Source organism: Podarcis liolepis (assembly GCF_965112155.1).
Source record: "Podarcis liolepis genome assembly, chromosome: 2".
NCBI classification, from domain to species: domain Eukaryota; kingdom Metazoa; phylum Chordata; class Lepidosauria; order Squamata; family Lacertidae; genus Podarcis; species Podarcis liolepis.
In genome coordinates this window covers 65,293,680-65,316,222 of record NC_139555.1, presented here as the reverse complement: position 1 = coordinate 65,316,222, position 22,543 = coordinate 65,293,680, and the positions used below count along the sequence as shown (strand labels likewise).

General features: G+C 43.9%; 1 protein-coding gene across 4 annotated transcripts in view; it reads right to left on the bottom strand.

Annotated features, from left to right (window-relative positions):
• The window catches only part of LARP1 (La ribonucleoprotein 1, translational regulator), a 65,461-nt gene extending 57,495 nt beyond the window's left edge, over positions 1-7,966 (bottom strand). The window contains exon 1 of one of the 4 annotated variants that reach the window (XM_083488328.1): positions 6,993-7,966. In XM_083488328.1, coding sequence (XP_083344454.1) covers positions 6,993-7,491 — 499 coding nt within the window. In that variant the 5' untranslated portion in view covers positions 7,492-7,966. The remainder of the gene's footprint in view (positions 1-6,992) is intronic. The other 3 variants (XM_083488326.1, XM_083488329.1, XM_083488327.1) reach the window with 3 other exon arrangements.
• Between the last annotated feature and the right edge of the window lie 14,577 nt (positions 7,967-22,543).

The window sequence follows — 22,543 nt, the reverse complement described above, 5'->3', positions numbered from 1 at the left end:
TAAAGAAAAATGCATCTTACACCATCTAATGTCAAAAATCTGTCAATTCTTACCATGTAAAATATCACCAACAGAACATGTAATTATCAGTTTGTTTACATTCAAAGTAATTTAAGTTTGAGACTTGAAGAGGGCTTGCAGAAGTCACAATCCACCCAGATTATCACTAAGATTCAATGTAAAAATGTTTTCTAAACTGGGAACATCCTTCATTTCCCTCCTTTTAAAATAACATTAAGCACCTTGCATACTGTTTTTGGGAAATATATTCATACATTAATCTTAAAATGACCGTAAGATGAAAACCCTAAACATAGCTACTTTAGGAGGAAATCACACAGAAATGAATGTACTCACTTCCAAACAAACATTTAGGCTTGGGATGCAAGTGCCCAGACAGTTCCAGTTAAAACAAACCAAAGAACAGGGTAGAAAACTTGAATGAGAGGCAACTAGAGCCTTTACAGTTGGAAATCCTAGAGATTTAGGATTATTCTAGGGAGGACCAGACAATGTGCCATGAATCAGTTTTCACTCAAACATTACATTCCACAGCTTCTCTTGAACAAACAGTGCACAGAGCAAAGGTCTAGAATAAAACTGAAGGGCATAGTGAAGGGAATAAATGACCTTTGATGCACTTCAAAAGGAGAAATTCCACCCAAATGACTTCTGTCAAACATTAAGAAGAAAAACCATTCCTGAGTAGTAGATCATAATTAAACCAACTTTTTAAATAACATATCCTTTAATTTTGGAGTAAGCTGCATGTACATTTGGTGATGAATTCCAACACTACAATTCTGCCCTTACTCTAAAACCATCCTTCCCTACCTGGTGCCTTCTAGTTCAGGCTCCCTCAACCTCGGGCCTCCAGATATTTTTGGCCTACAACTCCCATGATCCCTAGCTAGCAGGACCAGTGGTCAGGTGTGATGGGAATTGTAGTCTCAAAACATCTGGAGGGCCAAGGTTGAGGAAGCCTACTCTAGATGTTTTAAGATCACAATTTCCCTCAGCCCCAGCCAACATGGCCAATAATCGGGGATGATGGATGTTGCAGCCCTACAATTTCTGGAGAGTTAATCAAAGCCAACAATACTGTCGTATGTCACAGAAATGGGCAAAACATGCTGCTGATACGTTATCTAGTCCCATCCACAACGCTGTGACATGTTGCAGAAAAAGGTTGGAACCATGCTGCTGTCAGCTCTCTCACAACTAGCAAAATTAGTTTCATGGTTGAACTGAAGTGAAGTAAGTGCGCTTCAGCTCTCACTTTTCTGCAGCAGTCAGCTGAGTCACATGTTATTTTAATAACCTTTTCAAACAGAAAACAATTAGGATGGAAACTTTTAAGATTAGGGTGAATAAAGGTGTGTCCCTGTGGAGGAACACCTTATCCTACAAAATCATGCAAAAAGGGGTGGAGAATAGGACACTTGGCTACTTTCTCAAGAAGTATAGTTCATATATTAATTTATAAGACCACAATACACAAAAATGTGTTTGTTCAACTCATGGAAAACCATTTTAAAATTTTTGACTAATTGACTGAGCAGATTCATACACCAGGCAACCTCAGAGGCAACACAATGGCTCTTCTCAGAAATATAGAATCCAAAATTGTGTGGTTTCTTTTATATACCAGTTGCAATAGTAGTAAAGTGCACATAAACCTCCTCTGCACGGTCTACTGTTTTCCAGACTAGAAGATCCAAATATTCTGTTTATTATTTATTTAGTCCTCCAGTTTATAGGCCAGCTTTCATCACATCAACATGATCCAAGGGTGATTTCCAACAAAGCAAAAAATCTAACCATGATTTAAAAACAGCCCAATAATAAAATAATTAATTGAGAAACAGCATGAGAATTAAACCAGAGAGTACTTACTGATTTACTGCAAATGCCTGGGAAAAGCAGGTTATTTCTACAAGTCAGCGGAAACTACCAGAGTTTCTGCTGTCTGAGCTTCAGTGAGAAAAACATTCCAGATTTGGGTAACAACAACACAGAAGACCATCTCGCACATCACCATATTGGGATGGAACAGCAATTAAAGCATTACTTATCTGTGTTAAGTGAACCTGCAACTACCTCACAAGTCAAACAATGATTTATCACACTATCCTATTCCAGTGAAAACTCTACATTCTGATCATTAGCATGTTTGTGAACAAGCTCTGTTCACTGACTACTGAATAACCATGCACTGGCCTGCCACTTTAATCTGCTGTAGCTTAATCTGTAGCGGCCAACCAAATGTAGAACTATGAAAGTCTCAGAGATTATAGACACACACATTTCCAGGACTTGTTGGGGGAAACCACAATACTCAATCGCTTTCTGAATTTATGTTACTTTTGTATTACCATAAAACAAAGCATGGATGTACAAAAAGCAATGGCTGCTTTCTCAACTTTTTCTCAAAAACCAGAAAGCTCCCAGACGGGCCTATATCCCATTATTGCAAAGCTCAGATATAAGACAACTTCCTCCTAGCTAATCAAGCTCTGACATGCAGCACCTTCGCTTGTCCTAACTGCATGCAGAAAATTGCCTTTTAAAATCAAAATACGTTCAATGTTTGAGAATCACCAGTCTACTTGCCACCAGCCTTAATAGCAAGTCCATTACTATGCTCTTTGGATGTTGATCCCATTGAAAACAGTGGGATTCTACACAAACATGTACTGACCATACCAGGTTGTCAAAATAAATAATCTACAACTGTACCTTCCACAAACTTTTGTAATCCACCTACAAATGCTTTTCAGAATTCTCAATAAGCACCCTTGGACTGAACTTAGCTCCTCAGATAAAATATTGTTTGTGCCATTCAATGTAGCATCATTATTTAAAGACATTCCTGTAAGCAGCACAATTTAAAATATCATTATATTTGGCATCATGATGTTGCACTTCTATCTTACAACCCTTCAGTCTGTTGCCCAATACTACAGGCAAAATTCAAACAGCAAGCTGAAAAGCTCAATTATACTTTTAGGATGTCATATCCATTGTTCTGGGTAATCAAGAACAAGGCTGGTTCACACATAATGCCAAACAATGATTTGGTATTCCATGCATGAGCCTTGTGCTAGCACACTTCCCCTCCCCCTATACGTGCTAAGAATGTGACTTTCTTTTTATCACGAACCATTATTTTTAATTATGTGGAAGCTGGAAAATTATGCTTTGCACTTGTCTTGAAACCAGGATTACAAGTCTGCTTTGAGGTTTGCAACCTGGACTCAAGTCAAGCAAAATTATTGTGGAACCAAACCAGGAGTTGGTGTTATGGCTACACTGAAACATAGCCTCTGGCATGGTCCAGAGGGGAATGATGCAGCAACTTTGCGACTAAGTCAGTGCCAAAACCAGAAGCTGCTGAAAATTATACATATATATTTATACACTAGCAGTTTGATACAAGTTATAGACTTATTTGCAAGTAGCATTTTTTCCCAAATCAGTTGTGGGCAAATTTCCCAAATATAGAAAAACAGCTGCCACATCACCTTTGCCAATATTAAGCTTTAGAAATCATTACTACAACGCACAAAGGTTTTTCTTAGCACAGAAACTTCAGGATGCTTACACATATATTTTCAAGCAGAAAGTACTAAATAGAGAAAACTCCCATATTAAGTTTTTAAATTTGTGCAACATGCTATAAAAGAAAGCCACCTTAAACCAAATCCTATCACATAGTTCTCAATCACTGCATGGTTCAATCTGGTATTCTCCAACTACATCATGTTTATGTTGCAAATTATATATAAAATAACAAGCAGCAGAAAAAACAGTGCTATGAGAGCGGAATAATTTGCCAAAGCTAGTATTGTACAAATTATGGCCACTGCTGCCAAGAAGCAGAAATCTTTGCAGCATTTGCTTTACCAGTGGGCTTTTTAGACAGCCCTACAAAAGGTGGATTACTGAAACACTATGGGTATGATCCATTTGCACCATGAGATGGCACTTGTGAACAAGTCAATTGGGTGGGGGGAGATTTGCAAGTACTTCCAATATCCCTGTCCAGTCCTCCCTCTCCATGCATTGCAAGTTAGCTGTGCTTGCATCAGGTGATGATAGAATATCAGTATGGGGATATGTGAGGTGGCTGTCCTGTCATACCACCTACCTGTGTGCACACACAGGTAAGAGGAGAAGGGCATAAGAGAACAAAACTGTTAATCACTACTGGAATCTTCCGTTTGTAGGTAAAGTGCCCACCACACAAGTGCATTGTGCCCTATACATGTTTCTTTCACAAAAGTGACATTTCTTATTTAGGGACAAAGTCTATTTGTACTATTGTACTGTTATGGGCTTCCTCATAAAGTTTTACATATGTTCACCTACATAAAAGGTTCATTAAAAACAAAAACATTTAAATAATGAATTTCAGTTATGGTATCTTACCAGCAAAAGTAAAGCAAAAAAGTAATTTACTCAACTAGTTTAACACATGAAGTATCCCAAGTGTTCCAAGTACACTCAATATTATACAAAGCATGCTAGAAACTCTCTACGTACTGGAACTTTAACCTCTGGAAGACTCGTTCATAAATATGTCCCAACAAGCCAGTATTATCATACTTCTAAGCTGATACAGTTGAACAGACTGGACAGCATTATTAAATCTATTCTAATGATCTTGCATTTGTGATAATAAGCACTACCATTCCCTGATTTTGAAGGGAGAAAAATAGCATTTGAGCCAGGTGCTGCACAGCAGTGCGTCTTACAGGAGTCAGTAAAACTTGATGATTCATCATATAATATAATATAGTACAAGCATTCATGAGCAATCTAGTATTACGTTTGGCAATAATATAAACAATTTTGAAGACTTGGACTCAATAAAGCTAGTAATTTAAAACTGCTCCTTTTGTTGTTGTTTCCTCAAAAAGCAGTTCAGATTTCACCTCCATAAGCTAAACATGAGCTTAGCTATCTCTCCTGTAATAAGTTATGCCTGCCCTCCCTGCATATCATCCAGGAACATATGGAAGGGGCATATAAGAAATAGCTTTCTGGTAGTGGTCTGATTATGCAATACTCTCTTGAATTTCTCCAAGGCCATCTATATATGTCAAAAGGTGGAGAGAAAGTGGCTGTAACATTCCAAGCGACCGCCTCAGTGTAACAGGCAAGTCTCCAGCCTCTCTATTCCACTCTTCCCCCAGTTTCAAAGCTAGAAATAGAGGGCTAGAGCATGTCATCTGAATTCCAACTATGAACACACTGAGAACCCAGACCGAAGGTTTAAATGTCACAGTACTGGCCCAGTTCAAACGCCAAAGGGTGAAAAGGCCCAGCAGCATTAACCTACAAAGGATATAAGCCCACGTGGACTTTTGGAAGACCTTTGTCCCACATCCACTACCATATGGATCCTCCAGTAGCATTGTAACACGTGTCCGCGAGTGTTTCGGGGTTACTGAAAGGGAGGCGGCGGTACAGCAGAGGACGGGGCCGCACATGGGAAGCCCAGCTTCCATGTGCGAGGCCTAGCTCATCTTTTCCTGCTCACCCGCTTGACGGGGGGGGGGGAGGGTTTCACTGTCACCCTCGGAAAAATACGCGCTGAGGCCCTGAAAGGGGGTGGAGTGGGGGTTTCTTCGGAGCCGCCTGTCAAAAGAAAGGCGAGCGGCGGCCCCGGGGGGGGGGGGTCGTTGGACTGGCGGGGAGTGAGAGGAAGAGGTCCAAACAGGAAGGCCCCACGGCGAGCTCAGGAGAAATCACATGCTCTCCGCGACAGAAAAACCACGTTGCCTTTGCTGCAGCGGAATGCTGGGAAAGGGAGGAAGCGCCGAGCACGGCGGCGCACAGAGTCACACACACCCACGCCCGGCCATTGGGCGGCGGGGCGCTGAGCGACGGGAGCTTTCAAACCGTCGCCAGAGGCACGTTTGCACCGGGGCCTAGAGCGGCGCGGCGAAGAACCTTCGGAAACGCACCGCCTCCCTCCTTCCCGCCTCACAGCGCGGCCGCCGCCGCCGGGCCGCGTCCAGCCTTTGGGGCCTTCCCTTTCCTATGCCTATTTGCATACAACATGCTCTCCTCAGGGGTCTTTCTCCAAAGGGGCCCCCAGCTGTCGGCCCACCCCACCGTGTAGAAGACAAATAAACGTTCGACAGTTTTAAACTACAACAGCCAACCTGCATTTTTAAATCCTCTCTGGCTACTTTGAAAGGTCACAGTCACACTCCACACACCCCAAATATGCCGGGCTTCCCTGCCGACTTTCGGTCGGGGTTACGTCTAAGCCTCACGAGCTCCTCTCCCCCTCAGCCAACCAACCACCACGCCATTTAAAAAGCGAGGCTATTCGGGGAAAGGAAGCGGCTTGGGGGGGGGGGGAGATCGCTCATGAAACATTCACGATCCGATCAATGCTGCAACGCCGGGGGTGCCTTCCGTGCCCGATTAAGTCTTAAAAGATTTAGTCACTTCAGTTCCCGCAGGAAAAGCCCGATTCCCTGAGCACGCACGCGGGGGTGGCACCCTTCCTCCCTCTCCCCCCTTCTTTTCTTTCCCTTCAATAAAGGTAGTTCCACCCATGCCCAGCGCGGGCGTGTTTCCCAGCGAGCAAGGCCTTGGACGTCTCACGCTCGATTTCGAAAGCCCCGTCCCACCATGCTTGCATCCACCCTCCATTTGCCTGCCATCGATCCCGCGCTCGCTCTTTACCCCCCATTAATTTTTCTTATAACGAAGCGGTTCAAGGAGCGGAGGGCGAGGTGAGATACAAGCAGGGTGGATGCAGATGGACAAAGACGGGGTGGAGTTCCACCGTCGGGGGGGGGGAGGCGGGTGTGTGTGTGTGGAGAAGAGAAAATGTCACCATATTGCGGAGGGAAGATCACCCTCCGCCAGTGGCCGCGACGCTCTTCCTTCGCCGATTGCCCCAAACGAGACCACCATCACCGAAAGCACCGCCCCTCCCTCCCTCGCCCGGGTCCCCCGCTGCTACCCACCTGGGGGCGACTGTCCGTTGAGGGTGACCAGCGCCACCGGGGCGTTCTTAGTCCAAGGGTTCACCTTGGGCGGGGGGGCCTCGATGAATTCCTTGCGCCCAACGCCTCCCGTCTCTCCGCCCTCCTCGCCGCCGCTGCTGCTGCTACCGGCCTCGCTGGGCAGCCGCGTCGAGTCGGTGCCGCCGCCGCCGCTCCTCTGGTGCAGCAGGTTCTCCTTCTCCTGGTTGTTACTGTCCTCCTTCTGCTGCTTGATGCTGGGGGGCTTGAGCAGCGCCCCGTTTCGGCGCAGATGCTGCTCCCCCACGTTGCCGCCGCCGCCGCTGCCTTCCTTGCTGCAGCTGTCGGGGCCGCCCCCCTTGCCCTCGTCGGCGTTGGCCTTCTCTCCTTGGTGCAGGAGGTGCTGCTCCCCTTTCTCCTGAGGCTTCTTCATCACCAGCCCGTGCTCCTCGGAGGGCAGAAGGGGGTTCGCGGGCAGGAGAGCCTCCACCTGGGTAGCCATCTGCGCCCCCGCGGAGCCGCCTCGTGCCCCCGGCTCCAGGCTCTCCCCGGACAACACGCGCCCGCCCCAAACTTTGCCGACTTCCCCCTCCCACCCCCGAAAGCCGCCTCGCCTCGCCCGGAGCTCTCCTGCCTCCCCTCTTTCTCTCTCTTTCTGCGCCCCCCAACCCCTTCCTCAGTCAGATGCGCACCCCGGAGCCACGGGGTGGGGGCTCGAGCCGCCGGCTTCCTCCCCCCACCCTTGAAACCCAACCCCGGCGTGCCCCCTCCCCGTCTCCTCTAATGCCGCCGCAGCAATATGGAGAAGCAAGGAGACCACGCGACTGGCCGGGCGGGAGCGCGCGCCCTTCAGCCAGCTCCGCCTTAGAGAGGCCCCCGGGAGCGCGCACGCCGGTCCCGGCCGCGAGCGCGCCTAGGAAGTTGGGGAAGGCGAGCGAGCGGGCAGGTAGCCCGAGCTCAGGGCGGTGGGTGCGCCGGGGACGGGACGCGCGCGTGCCTGATGCAACTCGGCGAGAAAGAGGAGACGCTCCTTAAAGGGACCGAAGCAGGCGCGGTTGCCGAGTTGGGGCCTCTCCGCGCAGGCGCCGCCACCCTGCTTCCCAGCTCCGGCTAGCCCTCGGGAGGCAGAGCACGGCCTGCTCGGCTCCAGCGAAGCTCTAGCTAGCTAGTCCTTCCAGCTGTTTGCTTTTGGGAGTAACCAAATAACGTAAATAACGTAGCCTGCCGAGTGGCCGGATCCTATGGATCCTTTTAGGAGTAGATCCCGCTAAATGCAAAAGCGTGTGCATAGGATTGCATTTCTTTCTCTCCTCGGTAGCAGCCTTCAGAGCCATTTAAGGCTCTGAGCAGGTAGCCGTCAGCCACAGAGGGGAATCTACTGGCTCCCACTTTCCTGTATCCTCCTAATTAGCATCTTCCCCTCTTCTGTACATTCAAACTTCGTCTAGCTTTGCGTCTTCCAATTGCAAAACTAGCTGGATCCATCAACCTCTCCTGGGAACTGTAGTTCTGTGACAGGCAAACTGCAATGTGCAGGATTCTTCAGGGGAAGTCATGTGTTTTAATTGTTTGGTTTGTACACAGCCTGACATTCATGGGGATTTGAGCCTGAGTCTCCCCAGTCCTAGTCTTAACACTAAATCATAATTCTAACTGGTCCTACTGGATCTTTGTCCATCAATGGAACTTAGGCAGATAACCTACTAGAGGTGCTGGAGGGGGAGAGAGATCCTCAGAATCTGGTTTCCAGGATTACACCTATCCCATGAATGACATGAACAATCTTTTAGTGAAAATCTGGAAGGAAAGTGATAAAGGGAAGGTGCAATACTAAAAACTTACAATGCAATTTTGCCTCAGTGAATTTCTGGCCTCCATTTCACAACTGTTTTAATTCCGACAAACTATTATTAGGTACATAGTAGCATATAACAATGCCGGAACCACATCATTAGTTTGCTAAATGTATCTTTGCGCTGTATTTGACGGAAATATTATTGTTCTTTTTTTATAAAGGAGTAACATAATGGAAAATTTCTGCATCACCCTGCAGTGGTACCACAAAGACATGGATTTACCGCATCAGTAAGAACTAGGTGTAAATTAAACAGTTTAGTTAAGCCAGTTGACCACAGACATTTCAAACTGGAGACCTTTAATCCCAGTCTACAACATAGCTCCTACTTTTCACTTTTTATCCATGTTTGTTTTTCTTTCTGCTTTAATGGCCAACTTGATAGATTATGACTTTCCCATTGAATATCAATATGCTAGTCTAACCAGTCTTTCCTAAATAAGGGAGGCAATATGGATTCAACACACAATATTGCATTATGTCTCAGTGTAAAGGTAGCTGCTTGGACCAAACCACCTTATAACCTTAATGAAAACTCTGGGATGTGTAATGAAGGAGGAGCATCAAACAGCAATTTTTCACAAGCAACACCTACATTCTGATACCTATAGAAACAGCTCGTATTTCAAAATCTGATTCAGATAAAAATTAGACTGTTGAAGACATCCATCAGAAGAGAACGACAAGACTATGAAAAATGCCTGCAGCATTTACAAATTATTCTAGCTTCTTTCTGGCACTTCATATATAGTTACCTGTCATGTACACACCATCTCTAGTTTGTAACAAGAATAATCTGTCAGTTGCAGTAATTAGGCCCCATAGAAACCCACCTTTGGGAAGAAAAGGATGTCATCAAATGACTATTTCCTGATGTGGAGTAACTGACAAGCATCACACAAACTTGCTTTACATGTGCTACCAGCAACAATAGTAAATGAAACATTTGTATACTGTGGGTCAGTATTTACACAACTCTGAAAACAAGGTTGCTGACGAATAGCTACATATTAAAACTTTAACTTTCAGAGAGGTGTAAAACAAGAGATGCATATGTTACAGATTGCTTTTCCATAAGCTCAAAGTGGTTTTCAATGAATAAATTGACACTTAAAATAGCATTTAAAACTGCAAAATAAAATAACAAAGCATGCAAGATTTATGTAAGACAACAAAAGATAACAGACTCCACTGGCTTCCAACTGAATTGGCTGAAATCACACCCTTATCAGACAGTTAAAAAGTCATTGGGAATCAGCATGTCTTCCTAAAACCAGCTACATACAACTTTGTAATCTGGGATTGAAATAATTCCACAGCATCAAAACCACCATTGTGGAGGCCCTGCTCCCAGCAGCCAAAGGTCTCACTTATTAATGGAATACAAAGCAGATCCTCATTTGATTTACTTATTTCGGGTGGAATTGACACAGGAGAGGAGGTCTCTTAAGGTGTATGAGTCCCAGACCCTGAAGGGCTTAAAGGTTTAAACCAGAAGCAAACTGGCAGCAAGTGTGGATGAGATAGGTGAAATATGTTCAAAGCTCCCCAAATTTGTACTGATTTGGCTGAAAACACACCAGCAGCCAATGCAGATAATATAATGCTAGCTAAACATATTCACACCTCCCAGTATTCAAATGAGCCAGGCAGTTGCATTTTCTATCCACTGAAGCCTTCAAGAGCACAAAGTGCATTCAAGCCTTGAAGTTGATCACATAGTCAGATCACCTCTGTCCAAGAAAGGGCAGAACCTACATGATAAAATGCATCTGGTGAGATGTGTCTCTGGCCACCATAATTATCTGCTTATCAGAGATCTGGGAGTTGAGAAAAGTTTATACCTGCTCTAAGAGGAAGAGCAGTTTTTCAGGGTCTGAGGATGACTCGCCCACAGTATTTGTATTCTGTTTCAACCTGATTGCCTCATCCATCTGACAAAGCACTGGTTCGAGGCAGAAATGGCAGATTCCAGGTGCCTGATCACAGAAATCTAGAACTGGTTGTCATCAGCATACTGTTGACACCTCACTCCAAACCCCCAGATGACTTGATAGAGAGATGGGAGTGGGAAGACCTTTTTCAGCCAAGCACCATGTTCCCTGGTGGACAATCTTCTGGTGGGTGGGGCCAGAGGCAAAAGTGGGTGGAGCAAAGTATGGCCACTACTGTTGTACAGTAAACTACATTTCAGTCACACATAAGTGAGATGTTTATACACACACCTATCACCATTCAGGCAAGCAAAAGGCATTTAAGGACACACTTCAACCAGGGGAAAGCAACAATTGGAAAAGTGTGCCAGTGGTGAGGGGTGTGGTCTGGGGATAGAGGGTGTGGCCTGGTGAGAGTTCCCAGGGCCTGATGAAGAAGTCTAGAGGGCCATATTCAGCCCTCCATCCAAGCCTGAGGGTTCCCACTCATATTATAGATATCATATAGCCTCTGTGACAATAAGGGAATTAAACCATCTGAGAAACAGCACTAATATTACAAACAGATTACATTCTTATGTCTTTCCAATGTAGAACAGTCAGAAGTAGCCTTGAATGCTCTTATTTAGACCTATGAATTTATTTTGGTTTTTTTTAAAGCTAATTTGGATTAGGGGAAACAGAAGTAATAGGTAAAAAAAAAATTAATCCAGAGATTTATTTATTTATTTAGGTAAATTCAGCCAGACAGAACGACCTGTTCAATTTTTAGGTGTATATTTAACAAAAGAAGATAAGGATCTGTACCAGAACAACCTGATCACTGTACAGTAGTTTGAAAAGGAGGGGGGGACCCAAAAGTGACATTTTGATATGGTCAGCTCTGAATCTATATTTTATAGGGTGAATTCAAATATCCATTTCATCTGACGTGAACTTTATGTTGTCAGATGCTGATGCTAATGCTGATGATTTATAGGGGGGTGAGAGGGATATGAGTATCTGCATGTCTTTCGCTCCCTCCCCTTCCCTGCACACACACGTGCAATGCAAGTAAACCAGTTTTGGATTGTGGTTTTCAGCAGAAAACTTGACAGAGAGGTTGCGTTAAAGGACCATTTTTATTTTATTTTAGATTTTATTCTCTCTCCTTCCTCTTCCCTTCTGTGAATGTTCTATTTCAGATGCCTGAATCTGGTCAATTTTTGTCTTGAGATTTGCCAGTGCTCCGTTACCTGAACTGCATTGACTCTAGTTCCACTGTGTACATATTGCACTTGCCTTTCCCCAAGAAAATAGAAGCCCTGGGCCCATATTTTAATGCTTGTGTGCTACTGAGACATATCTGTAATTATAAAGGAGCAAGTTTGAACTAAATCTATAGAACCTTTTTCAGCCCAATAGTCATATTCCCTTAGGGGCAACCTTCCAGGGCCTATATTGTGGGGTCTCAGCTACTCCATCCTATTCCTCTCCCTTTGGTTTTCCATTCCCTCCTCCCAAAGTTAGTCAGCATTCTATGGCCACTGAGCTCACTCAGTCCGGTCTTGGTTTTGGATAATACCCCCCTTCTTTTCCTTACTTAAATATTGTTGTATTTCTTCAAACCTTGCGATTCCCCCAAGCTTCACTCTTGAGGAGACGTTTACTTCTGATGAGTCCTTGCCTGTGGCCAGACTCCTGTTTGGATTGGCCAGGTTTCCCTTTGGTACTTAAGGCCCTTCCCTTCCCTTGGGACCCATTCAGCCTTAAGGTCAGAGACTGAACTCATCCTGGGCGCGGATGGCCCCTCCTCAGCATCATCACAGGATCCTGGCCCTCAGACAGAGAGCCTGACCCAGGGCTTGGTGTAAGGGCGGGTCTTCTGATGAGAAGTCCCCTGGCTAAGGCATGACAATCTCCCATCACCCCTGACCATTGGCCATCAGACAGGGGCTGATGGGAGCTGGAGTGCAACAACACCTGGAGGTCAAAAATCACACACACACACACACACACACACACACACACACACACACACACACCAGGTATATAGTGTACAGTATAATATGCACAAACATTTCAACCGACTCATGCATGCCATATAACAACAATAGGAATAAATCAAGAATTACAAATGCACGGTGCCTTGTAATTTAGTTGATTGTATGTTAGCACAATGGTTCTGTCACCAATTTGCATCTCCACACTTAATAGGCCAATAATAAAAGGGAAAGTCAAATGAGTTGAGTCCAAGTTGAAAGAATCAGTGGTCCCCATGAACTAGTTTGACAGGCTGATCAGGACATGTCTGCATTTCTCCTAACCTCTCAAGACCATATTTCCCTTCAAGTTCCTCATACAATTATTACTGTCGATTCAGCTGACTTCATCCTTGCAGAAACCTCATGGAATGCAGCTAAACGTACAGATCAAGGTTATTAAAATTCTCTGTTGCTGTGGCTTCTTACTTGTTTTTGTATGCTTTAGCTCTTTTGAATGGCTAGTTAAAAAACTTTTTTTATACCAAGCCCTTTTGAGAATTCTCAGGGAGGGGAGATAGCATATAATATTAATTATATACAAACAACAACAGGTATGCAGGAAAAGAAAGAGCAATTTGTTAGAGCAACCTGCAGATCTTTTAGCTCCATAGACGAAAAGAAGAGAATGAACAAAATGCATTTCAAAGAGCTCTAGCAGAGCCTTTTTCTTATTACTGGAAACTTGTTTCAAGTGCCACTGGCATGAAACCATAAAGGTAAGGCAAGGTGTAGAGATGTACACCACAAAAATAAAGGTGAGACAATCCAGTGCTTCACAACTACATACATGCACTCTTACTCTTGAGAGTAAGATTTCTTCAAGGTTGCGGAACTTACTTCACATGATCTAACTACCCATCTTCATACAATCTTTGAGTGTCCAGACAAGTGTATGCATGTTTACTTGGGAATAAATCGCATGGGGTTGTTTCTAGACTACTTAGTTGCATTCGGGTACTCAAAAGTAAGTCTTGCTGAATTCAGTGGAGCTTACTCTCAAAGATGGAAAAGATTGTTGATTTTGGTTCCCTCATTTCCTTATTTCCCCCCATCTTAAATTCAGCTCTTAATATTTCTGGATTTTTTCTAAACAAAAATCTTCATGAAAATGCACCAGCATTTTAATGTGAATTTCTTCTAACAAACACATTTTTGTATGCTCTTTTGACTAATGTACATATTTTTGCAAAAAAAATCCCCCTACTATGATATTATAATATAATGCACATTTGTATGTTATTTTCACTAATATATTCATTTTTATGTGCACTTTCCTCTAACACATGCATTTTGTAAACACTGGTTGATTGGAGAACTCCATTGCAAAATTTGAATAAATGTGCATTTTGAAGGACAGCTATGTTTCAGTTCTCAAATTGTTTTGAAAAGTTTAAATTTGTTAGATTTTCCTTTAAATGTTAATAGAATCACATTTCTCCATCATTCCTACTTCCAGGTAAGAGTGTATACAACTGCAGACTTAGGGCTGTATCCAACTTAGGTAGAGCAGACCCACTGAAATTAATGGGCCTAAATTTGTTGTGTTCATTATTTTCAGTGGATTTATTATGAGTTGGACTAATATTAGATACAACTCATAGAATTTAAGTGGGTTTGACTCCCAGGTAAGTTTGCAGAGGATTCCATCCTTACTGCAAGTGCTATTGTCTAAAGCATCACTGTTTGTTTGTTTTTAAAGGGGGGGGGATGTTTACTAATCGCAAACACTGTCCAGGTTGTACTTATTTACAAGAAGGCCGGCACTGACAAAAGATAAAGGCAGACTGTGGTATAAACACTCTTGGTGCTTAGCAACCTACATACTAACTCAACTTCTTTTCTGCTAGGTTTACTTCCCACATTCTTCTCTGCATGCACGTTTCTTGGCTGAAAATTGATAAAGTTACCGTATTTTTTGCTCTATAAGACTCACTTTTTCCCTCCTAAAAAGTAAGGGGAAATGTGTGTGCGTATTATGGAGCGAATGCAGGCTGCGCAGCTATCCCAGAAGCCAGAACAGCAAGAGAGATTGCTGCTTTCACTGCACAGCGATGCCTCTTGCTGTTCTGGCTTCTGAGATTCAGAATAATTTTTTTCTTGTTTTCCTCCTCCAAAAACTAGGTGCATCTTGTGGTCTGGTGCGTCTTATAGAGCGAAAAATATGGTACACAACTGGAATCAGTAACACAGAGTTACTGTGCTATGTTCACGAGGCAAAATGGAGTGTTTTAAAAGTTTTACAGACTTTGCCTCCCTTTCAGATTTCCTTGAGATGCCTGGGACCATAACAGCACGATGCATTTGTGTATTGAATTCTCTAATCATGATGATTCGTTGTCAGATTGCTTTGTGAAGAACTAATGACATGTTGAACACATTGTAGTCAATCTGAATTTTCACACAGAGGGGAAAAAGTTTCAGAGTTGGTTTCAATTGTTACTTTCTAAACAAGTGTCTTGTACATAATCCTCATATAGAAGATAAGTGATACAGAAGCCGCTAGAATGGAGGTTAAATATGCAAATCGGATCAGTTAACCAAACATTGCCCTGAGGTAATGTGACTAGCTACTAGAGAGATGGCCTTCTCAGTGGCAGTGTCCTATCTGCGGAAGGTTTTCCTCAGAGGTTTGCCTGGTTGTGGGCCAGGGATGTATTTTATCACAGCACAAAAATCCAGGGGTCCATGAGGGTTCAACCCTGGAACCTGAAGTCTCCTTGGGGGAGTCCATAAGCAAACCTCCAAACTGATGGTGACCTTGAAGGACCATTGGACCTGGACATCCCTGTCCTGGGACTAGATGTTGGATCAGGACTTGTAGCCCATCCAGTTAAACCTCTCGCTTAACGCAAGAAATCAAGAGTTACAGTCTACAACAGCTGATGGCTGCTAGCTCTTGAAAATCCTCAGCTACAACTAAACAGCAGTACAGTGGTACCTCGGGTTACATACGCTTCAGGTTACAGACTCCACTAACCCAGAAATAGTGCTTCAGGTTAAGAACTTTGCTTCAGGATGAGAACAGAAATCGTGCTCCGGCGGCGCAGCAGCAGCAGGAGGCCCCATTAGCTAAAGTGGTGCTTCAGGTTAAGAACAGTTTCAGGTTAAGACCGGACCTCCGGAATGAATTAAGTACTTAACCTGAGATACCACTGTATTTCCAACAGACAGATATGAGTGGTGAACAGTAGTGGCAGATTCACAATAAACTTACCCACCTTTGTGCCTTTTAGTAACAGTCTTGCAAAAATTGTCTAAAAGGATGGCCTTCAGATTCTTTAACAAATCCTATGAAGGATTCTAAATATTAAAAATGGTGCATCTTAGATTTTTAAAAATCTAACATTGCAACACAAGACAGTAAACTGGATTCTCACTTGGAAAAACCCTTATATTCCTCAGATCCTTGACATCTGCTCCATTATTAAAATAATCTTTATTAATGTTACAGTTCTAGCAAAATAGATAAACTCCGAAAGTGACCTCCTTGTTCAACAATGATGCTCCTAGACACTTGATCTAATCTTTCTGGTAAACTGACGCCCTCTTACTGGGAATATTCTCTTTTGTTCCAGAAGTTTTGATGTACTAATAATTAACCCACACAACCTGGCACAGTCCATGTTCTTTGTATTTTGTTCTGACCATTTTGCCTAATGAAGAAGTGTGTGAAGTTGACTTTGTGTCCATGGATCGTTTGGTCCAATGCCCGATATCATCTCAACCTAGTTATATTGAGTATACAAGTCTGTCAAGCTCATCTGCCCTATGAATTCGGACCACATTGTTCCAGTCAACAGAACACATTAACAACGGCTGAAGCATCCTTGCATCTATTGTGCTTTATGTGAGCCTGCTACTGACTATCATTCAGAAAACATAGCAGGTTTGAAATGTGCTGCCTCCCTTCTAAGAGAGGGGATTGCTGGGGAAATGCTGCACTATTATTGTGTAATCTCCTTTGACGTCTAATACATTCCAGCACACAATTTAAGGTGATGTTTCTGGGAACTTAAACCAGGGATTGGCTCTTCTTCTTCTTCTCTTCTTCTTCTTCTTCTTCTTCTTCTTCTTCTTCTTCTTCTTGACAAAGAGCTCCTAGGTTTTGTTCAATCCATCATGTGGTGCATTGGGTCAGTGCATCTGGCTGTTAACCAGAAGGTTGGTGTTTTTGAGCCTACCCAGGGGCAGTTGTGGGCAGGATTCCTGCATTGCATGGGGTTGGACCAGATGGCCCTCAAGGTCCCTTCCAAGTCTACAATTCTATAAACTGTTGCAGACAGCAGTTGAATGTTGCCCATCACATTACTGGAGGTAAACACCAACTCCATTGCTTTCCTCATGCCATCTTCTTCTTTTATTTTGTATGAGAAATACTCCCAAAACTTTTTTTTAAAGTCCCCACCCCCCAAAGAGTGTTATCATTCCCTTGCCACAGCCATGCCCCACCCATTTTTGAAAACTTCTCATTTTTCCTTCCTTCATTTCGTTTTTCAGAGGCTGTGTGCTCCTCTGTGTCTCCCTTCTCACAACGACTTACGTCAAGCAGAATATTGCACTACTGATGTTGCATTGGCACACAGCACTCAGAGTAAAGCTCTTCTGTTCCTGGAAAAGTTCTAAGATACAGTTTTGATCTGTTATTCGTTACAACAGGGTCAGGGGTGTGGGTGTGTGATCTTAATATTCTTTTCAGTACTGTTTTTAATGCATTTATTCATTGCTTTTTACACTTACGAGTGTCTCAGAACAACTTATGAAAGCAAGACGATAGAAATAACATAAGAAACTTTTAAAATCAAATATAAAAACACAGATAGGACAGTGAGCAAAGTTTTAGGGTTCTAACACACAAACCCTATTTCTGGTCGTGTCCCTCCCTCCTTCCAAGTGTCCTTTATCTCAGTAGCCTAATTATTTTGGGGTGGGGGGAAGGAGCAGAAAACTTTCTGTTGCTGGTGTTGCTAATCAGTTGTTTGTCAGAATCTTTGCATATTTGCTGCAAAACACTCAGAGATTTACCAGTAGATCTGGATCAATCTTCTGCCCACCCCTGCATTAGAAAGTTTCCTGGCTGCACCAGAATTCAGATTCCAGCAACTTGCCTAACAGCAAACACCTAATTCAGGAACTGCTGAGGCTGCTCAGATCTCTGGGGGCTACAGTTCTGAGAACACTAACTAGGAAGGAAACCCTGTTAAGGAATAGGTTGTGCTTATTGATCATTCCTCCTGATTTGCTTGCAGTGAGATCAGAAGATGCTGGCTATTTAATGAGCATTCATTCTGATTTATTTGCAGGATGCAAATGTTATCCTATGCTTTCCAGTGTGTTTTCACATCACTTTGCTTATTGCGAAAAGCCCAGTCTTTTGGGGAAGTAGGTGTGTTGCAGAAGATCTCCTAATGAACTATAAATGTGCAGCCTAAATTTGCCAGAATGTGAAAATAGTGGAAGCCCAGAAGTGCCCTAATTCGCCAGTGTCCTTCTGCATAGGAATGCCTGTAAATTCTCTTAACCTAGAAGTTCTATTGATAGGACAGAGAGCAGTTCATGGGTTATTCTGAAACTGTGAAAACCCTCTTTGGATATAGCCAGAAAAGGCTGAATTGGAAGAAAACATAAATTTGGTGGTTCTCCTTGTTTCCTTTGTGGCCCTGAGCCTCTACACAAGGGATATGGTTGAGTTATGAATCAAGCAAACAGAACTTTCTCCATTTCTGTACCAAAGCATTAATTTCAATTACAGGCAACTCCCCATTTACGTGGGGGTTATGTTCTGAGGCCCTGCATGTTTAAGTGAAATTGCGTATATCAGGAACACCATTGAAAAAGCCTGCAAACACCCACCAAACCTCCTTACTCAAACTCAAACTCTCCACAGGCCTCAAAGGTCAGTGCAAGGGCTCCTGGGACTGTACTTGCAAAGGCTCATTGGATTGCTAGGTGCTGTTTTCACACAATTTTTGCTCTTTTCGTGCTCTTTTACAGCTGTTGTTGCCTCTTTTTGTGCCACTTCCAAGTTCTCAGTGATGCGAGCATGTGCAGTCGCATGTGCCTTGAATGCATGTAAATAGGGAGTTGCATGTATAGCCCTTGGCTTGGTTCACTTTTTGGTGCAAATCACTTAGCATGTGGTATATATGCTAAGGAACTCCTATACACTATTTATACCTATTTATCTACTTGCACTAGGGATGCAGGTGGCGCTGTGGATTAAACCACAGAGTCTAGGGCTTGCCGATCAGAAGGTAGGTGGTTCGAATCCCTGCAACGGGGTGAGCTCCCGTTGCTCGGTCCCAGCTCCTGCCAACCTAGCAGTTCGAAAGCAGGTCAAGTGCAAGTAGATAAATAGGTACCGCTCCGGCGGGAAGGTAAACAGTGTTTCCGTGCGCTGCTCTGGTTCGCCAGAAGCGGCTTAGTCATGCTGGCCACATGACCCGGAAGCTGTACGCTCGCTCCCTCGGCCAATAAAGCGAGATGAGCGCCACAACCCCCGGGTTGGTCACGACTGAACCTAATGGTCAGGGGTCCCTTTACCTTTACCTTTATCTACTTGCACTCGCATGCTTTTGAACTGCCAGGTTGGCAGAAGCTGGGACAGAGAAACGGGAGCTCACCCCATCGTGGGGATTTGAACCGCTGACCTTCCAATCAGCAAGTCCAGGAGGCTCAGCGGTTTAGACCACAGCACCACCCACATCCCTATACATTCTATCATGGGGAGACACTCCAGGGCCGGCCCACTCATGTGGTTAAGTGCAGCAACTGCCTCTGGCAGCGGGATCCACGAGGGCAACAGATTCCTCCCTTGCTCCTGGCGTAGATCTTCATCCACACCTTCTTCCCTGGCAGGGGACAGGCACTGTTTGGTGTGTCACTTCAGGTGCCAAAATGTCTGAGGCAGGTCCTGAATCACTCCTACCTCCTTTAGCGTTACTTTGACCGGATATTCAAGGTGTCCTCCTGCTCAGCCCTTTCTTCTTCTTCTTCTTCTTCTTCTTCTTCTTCTTCTTCTTCTTCTTCTTCTTCTTCTTCTTCTTCTTCTTCCACACCCTCCCTCCTCCTCTACAGCCTGCACACAGCACCTTTGTGCAGCATACTTCACCAGTAGTGATATTGTGATATTTCCTTGAGGAATTCAGGCAAAAGGGCAAGCAGATGCCAAATCTGTGAAAACACCAAGCTGCTTCAGCTTCAGTTTCCCAAATGAAGCCTTTCAGGTGCTATTAGAAATTGGGGAGAAATTCAATTCCATTTCCATCTAAAGGTGAATTTACCAAATTCGCACATTCCAAAACAATGCGCCAACGGAAACACAGCCATCCTTCATAATTCACACTTACTTAAATATTGCAGTGTGCTTCTCCAGATAAGAAAAACACAAGTGAGAAATTGAGAGAACTAAAAAAATGACAGTTTTCTCCATGCTTAGGTAACAGGCTGGAGTAGTCATCAAACGCTGACGGGAAAGAGAAGGAACTCATTAGATTCCCCAGTCATTTGGCAATTCAGAAAGAACATGCAGCCACAAAGGCACCCTTTGTTGTCCATCCTGTGCCCTGGGCCTTCTCTCTTCCTTTTTGCTGTTTAAGTATTTTTTTTTATTTCATTTGTGGAACTGCCAGTTTCTACACTGTACGGCAGGGATAGCCAACATGATTCACTGCACATATTGTTCACCTCCCAACTCCCAAATCCCATTAACCTCAGAAATCATGGCCATTTATTTATTTATTTAGGGGTATGTATACCCCACCTATTAATCAAAGTTCTTGTGGAGACATACAACATATTAAAAACACAATAAAATAGAAATATATATATATATATATATATATATATATATATATATATACAATAAACACTACACCAGGGCACCTCCCTGCCGTTCTGCGGAAGAGTTTCCTGGGCTGCAAATAACTGTTGAAGCAGTTATATGTTAGTCCCACACAGACCCAGGATATTATTACTGGGTGGCTGCTGCTAATGTCCCTCACAGCCCCAGACTGGTTGTCGTTTTCATTAAATTACATTATACCATTTCATATTTTATTACTGTTCACTGTCCTGGTATCCATAAGATTGAGGGCTGGTTTAGAAATGTTTTAAAGTAGCACATAACAAATACAGCATTTCAAATTAGGAACATCCATCTTTCTTCTTGGAATGGATATGAAATATTCACACACACTCCATGTGAAAAAGCTAAATCCAACAGAAAGCAATAACAATTCAGATGTCCAGCCGGGTTTCTCAAGAACATTCCTGGATTTCTGAATCCTGTTTTAGAGTCTACACTCTCCCTGTCCATATTTTGAAGTCTATGTTCTGCCTGTCCTGTTCCTCTCATTCTTAAACAGCTCTGCACAGTTCACATTCCCAGCAAAACAACTCTCTGCTTCCCCTGCCAATAACACCCTGTCAGCAACTGGTCAGCGAGTCTGAGGTAAAAGGGGTTTCAGCAGAGAAGTAAAGTGCAATGCCAGCAATAGGCCGAGGGCTGCTATTGTACAAGCATGGTCCATGGGACACAGAGAAGGGATTAAGAGATCTGTGTCAACAGCATGCTTGCATATATAAACAGTGCAGTGGAAAAGAATTCAGGTTCACACATTCATTATCACTGATGAAGTCATCTGCAGTAAAAGCCAAGCTCTGCTCAGGCCGGGGCACAGCATTATTTTAATTAGCCGTGGCTATTGTGCTGTTGCTGGGTCTGGGTCTCAAGTTGGGGCTGATCTTTTTTGGTGGGGGTGGGATGAAGACACCCAAGAGGTAGACTCCATCACATTCAAGAGCTTGGCATCTCATAGAAAAAGAGTCAGGGAACAACGGGAAAGATACCACTAGTCTGACGCCTCATCTCTCAACCCAGGAAAGTGCTGACTCTCCAAGCGCCCCTATTTCCCAGGGACATTCCCAGATTTGAAATGTTGGAGGGTATGAAAGTGATGTAGAGCTGGCCCGATGCTTGTGCCTAGGCTCAAAAGCTCTCTGCAAGTGATCAGTTCATGCCTCTGGCAAATGTGATCTTTCCCTCCCCCAGCAGCCCACTACGTAGGGAGAGGAAGAGGGGGAGTAATAGAAAGAGGGAGAAAAAAATGGAGTGGTTCCACCCAGTTTTGACTCCAACACCACCTACAATTGTAGTTAGCCACACTCTGTCAGCATGCAGCCCCTGACACATTACCCCTGAGAGAGCGTGGCCTGGAAAGTAAAAAGATTGCCCATGAAGGAAATCAAGTTGTTAGTGTGGCACACAAGGCATTTTGATACTCTGGTAAGAGCACTGTTAGGAAGCCATTTGTTCCTTCACCAGGGCTCTTCTCAGTTAAAAACATAAAAACATGGAGTTAGCATGGACCTGAAGGTCACCTGCTCAAACCAGAAGCATAAGGAGTCAAAGCCCATTCTCCCTACTCTAGTGCAGCCCTGCCCAAATTGTGACCGTCTGAGTCAAACACAAACTTCCAGCCATGTAAAGCTGCTTGACAGTCCCATTTTATTTTATTTTTTAGAGTTCCAGGCAAGCGGCATAAACAGCAAGTTCATCTGGCTCCGAACGGGCTGACGTACATAACTGGTGAGCTGTGTTCTGCACAGTGGACCATGCCGTGTGTAGGAAGGAGTCAAACTATCTGTCTACAAGCCCCTCACGGGCAGAGAATTCCACAGCACTTTAAATCTTCCTGTACACACTTTGCCAGTCCAAATTGGTTTGATGAATTTGAACCATAT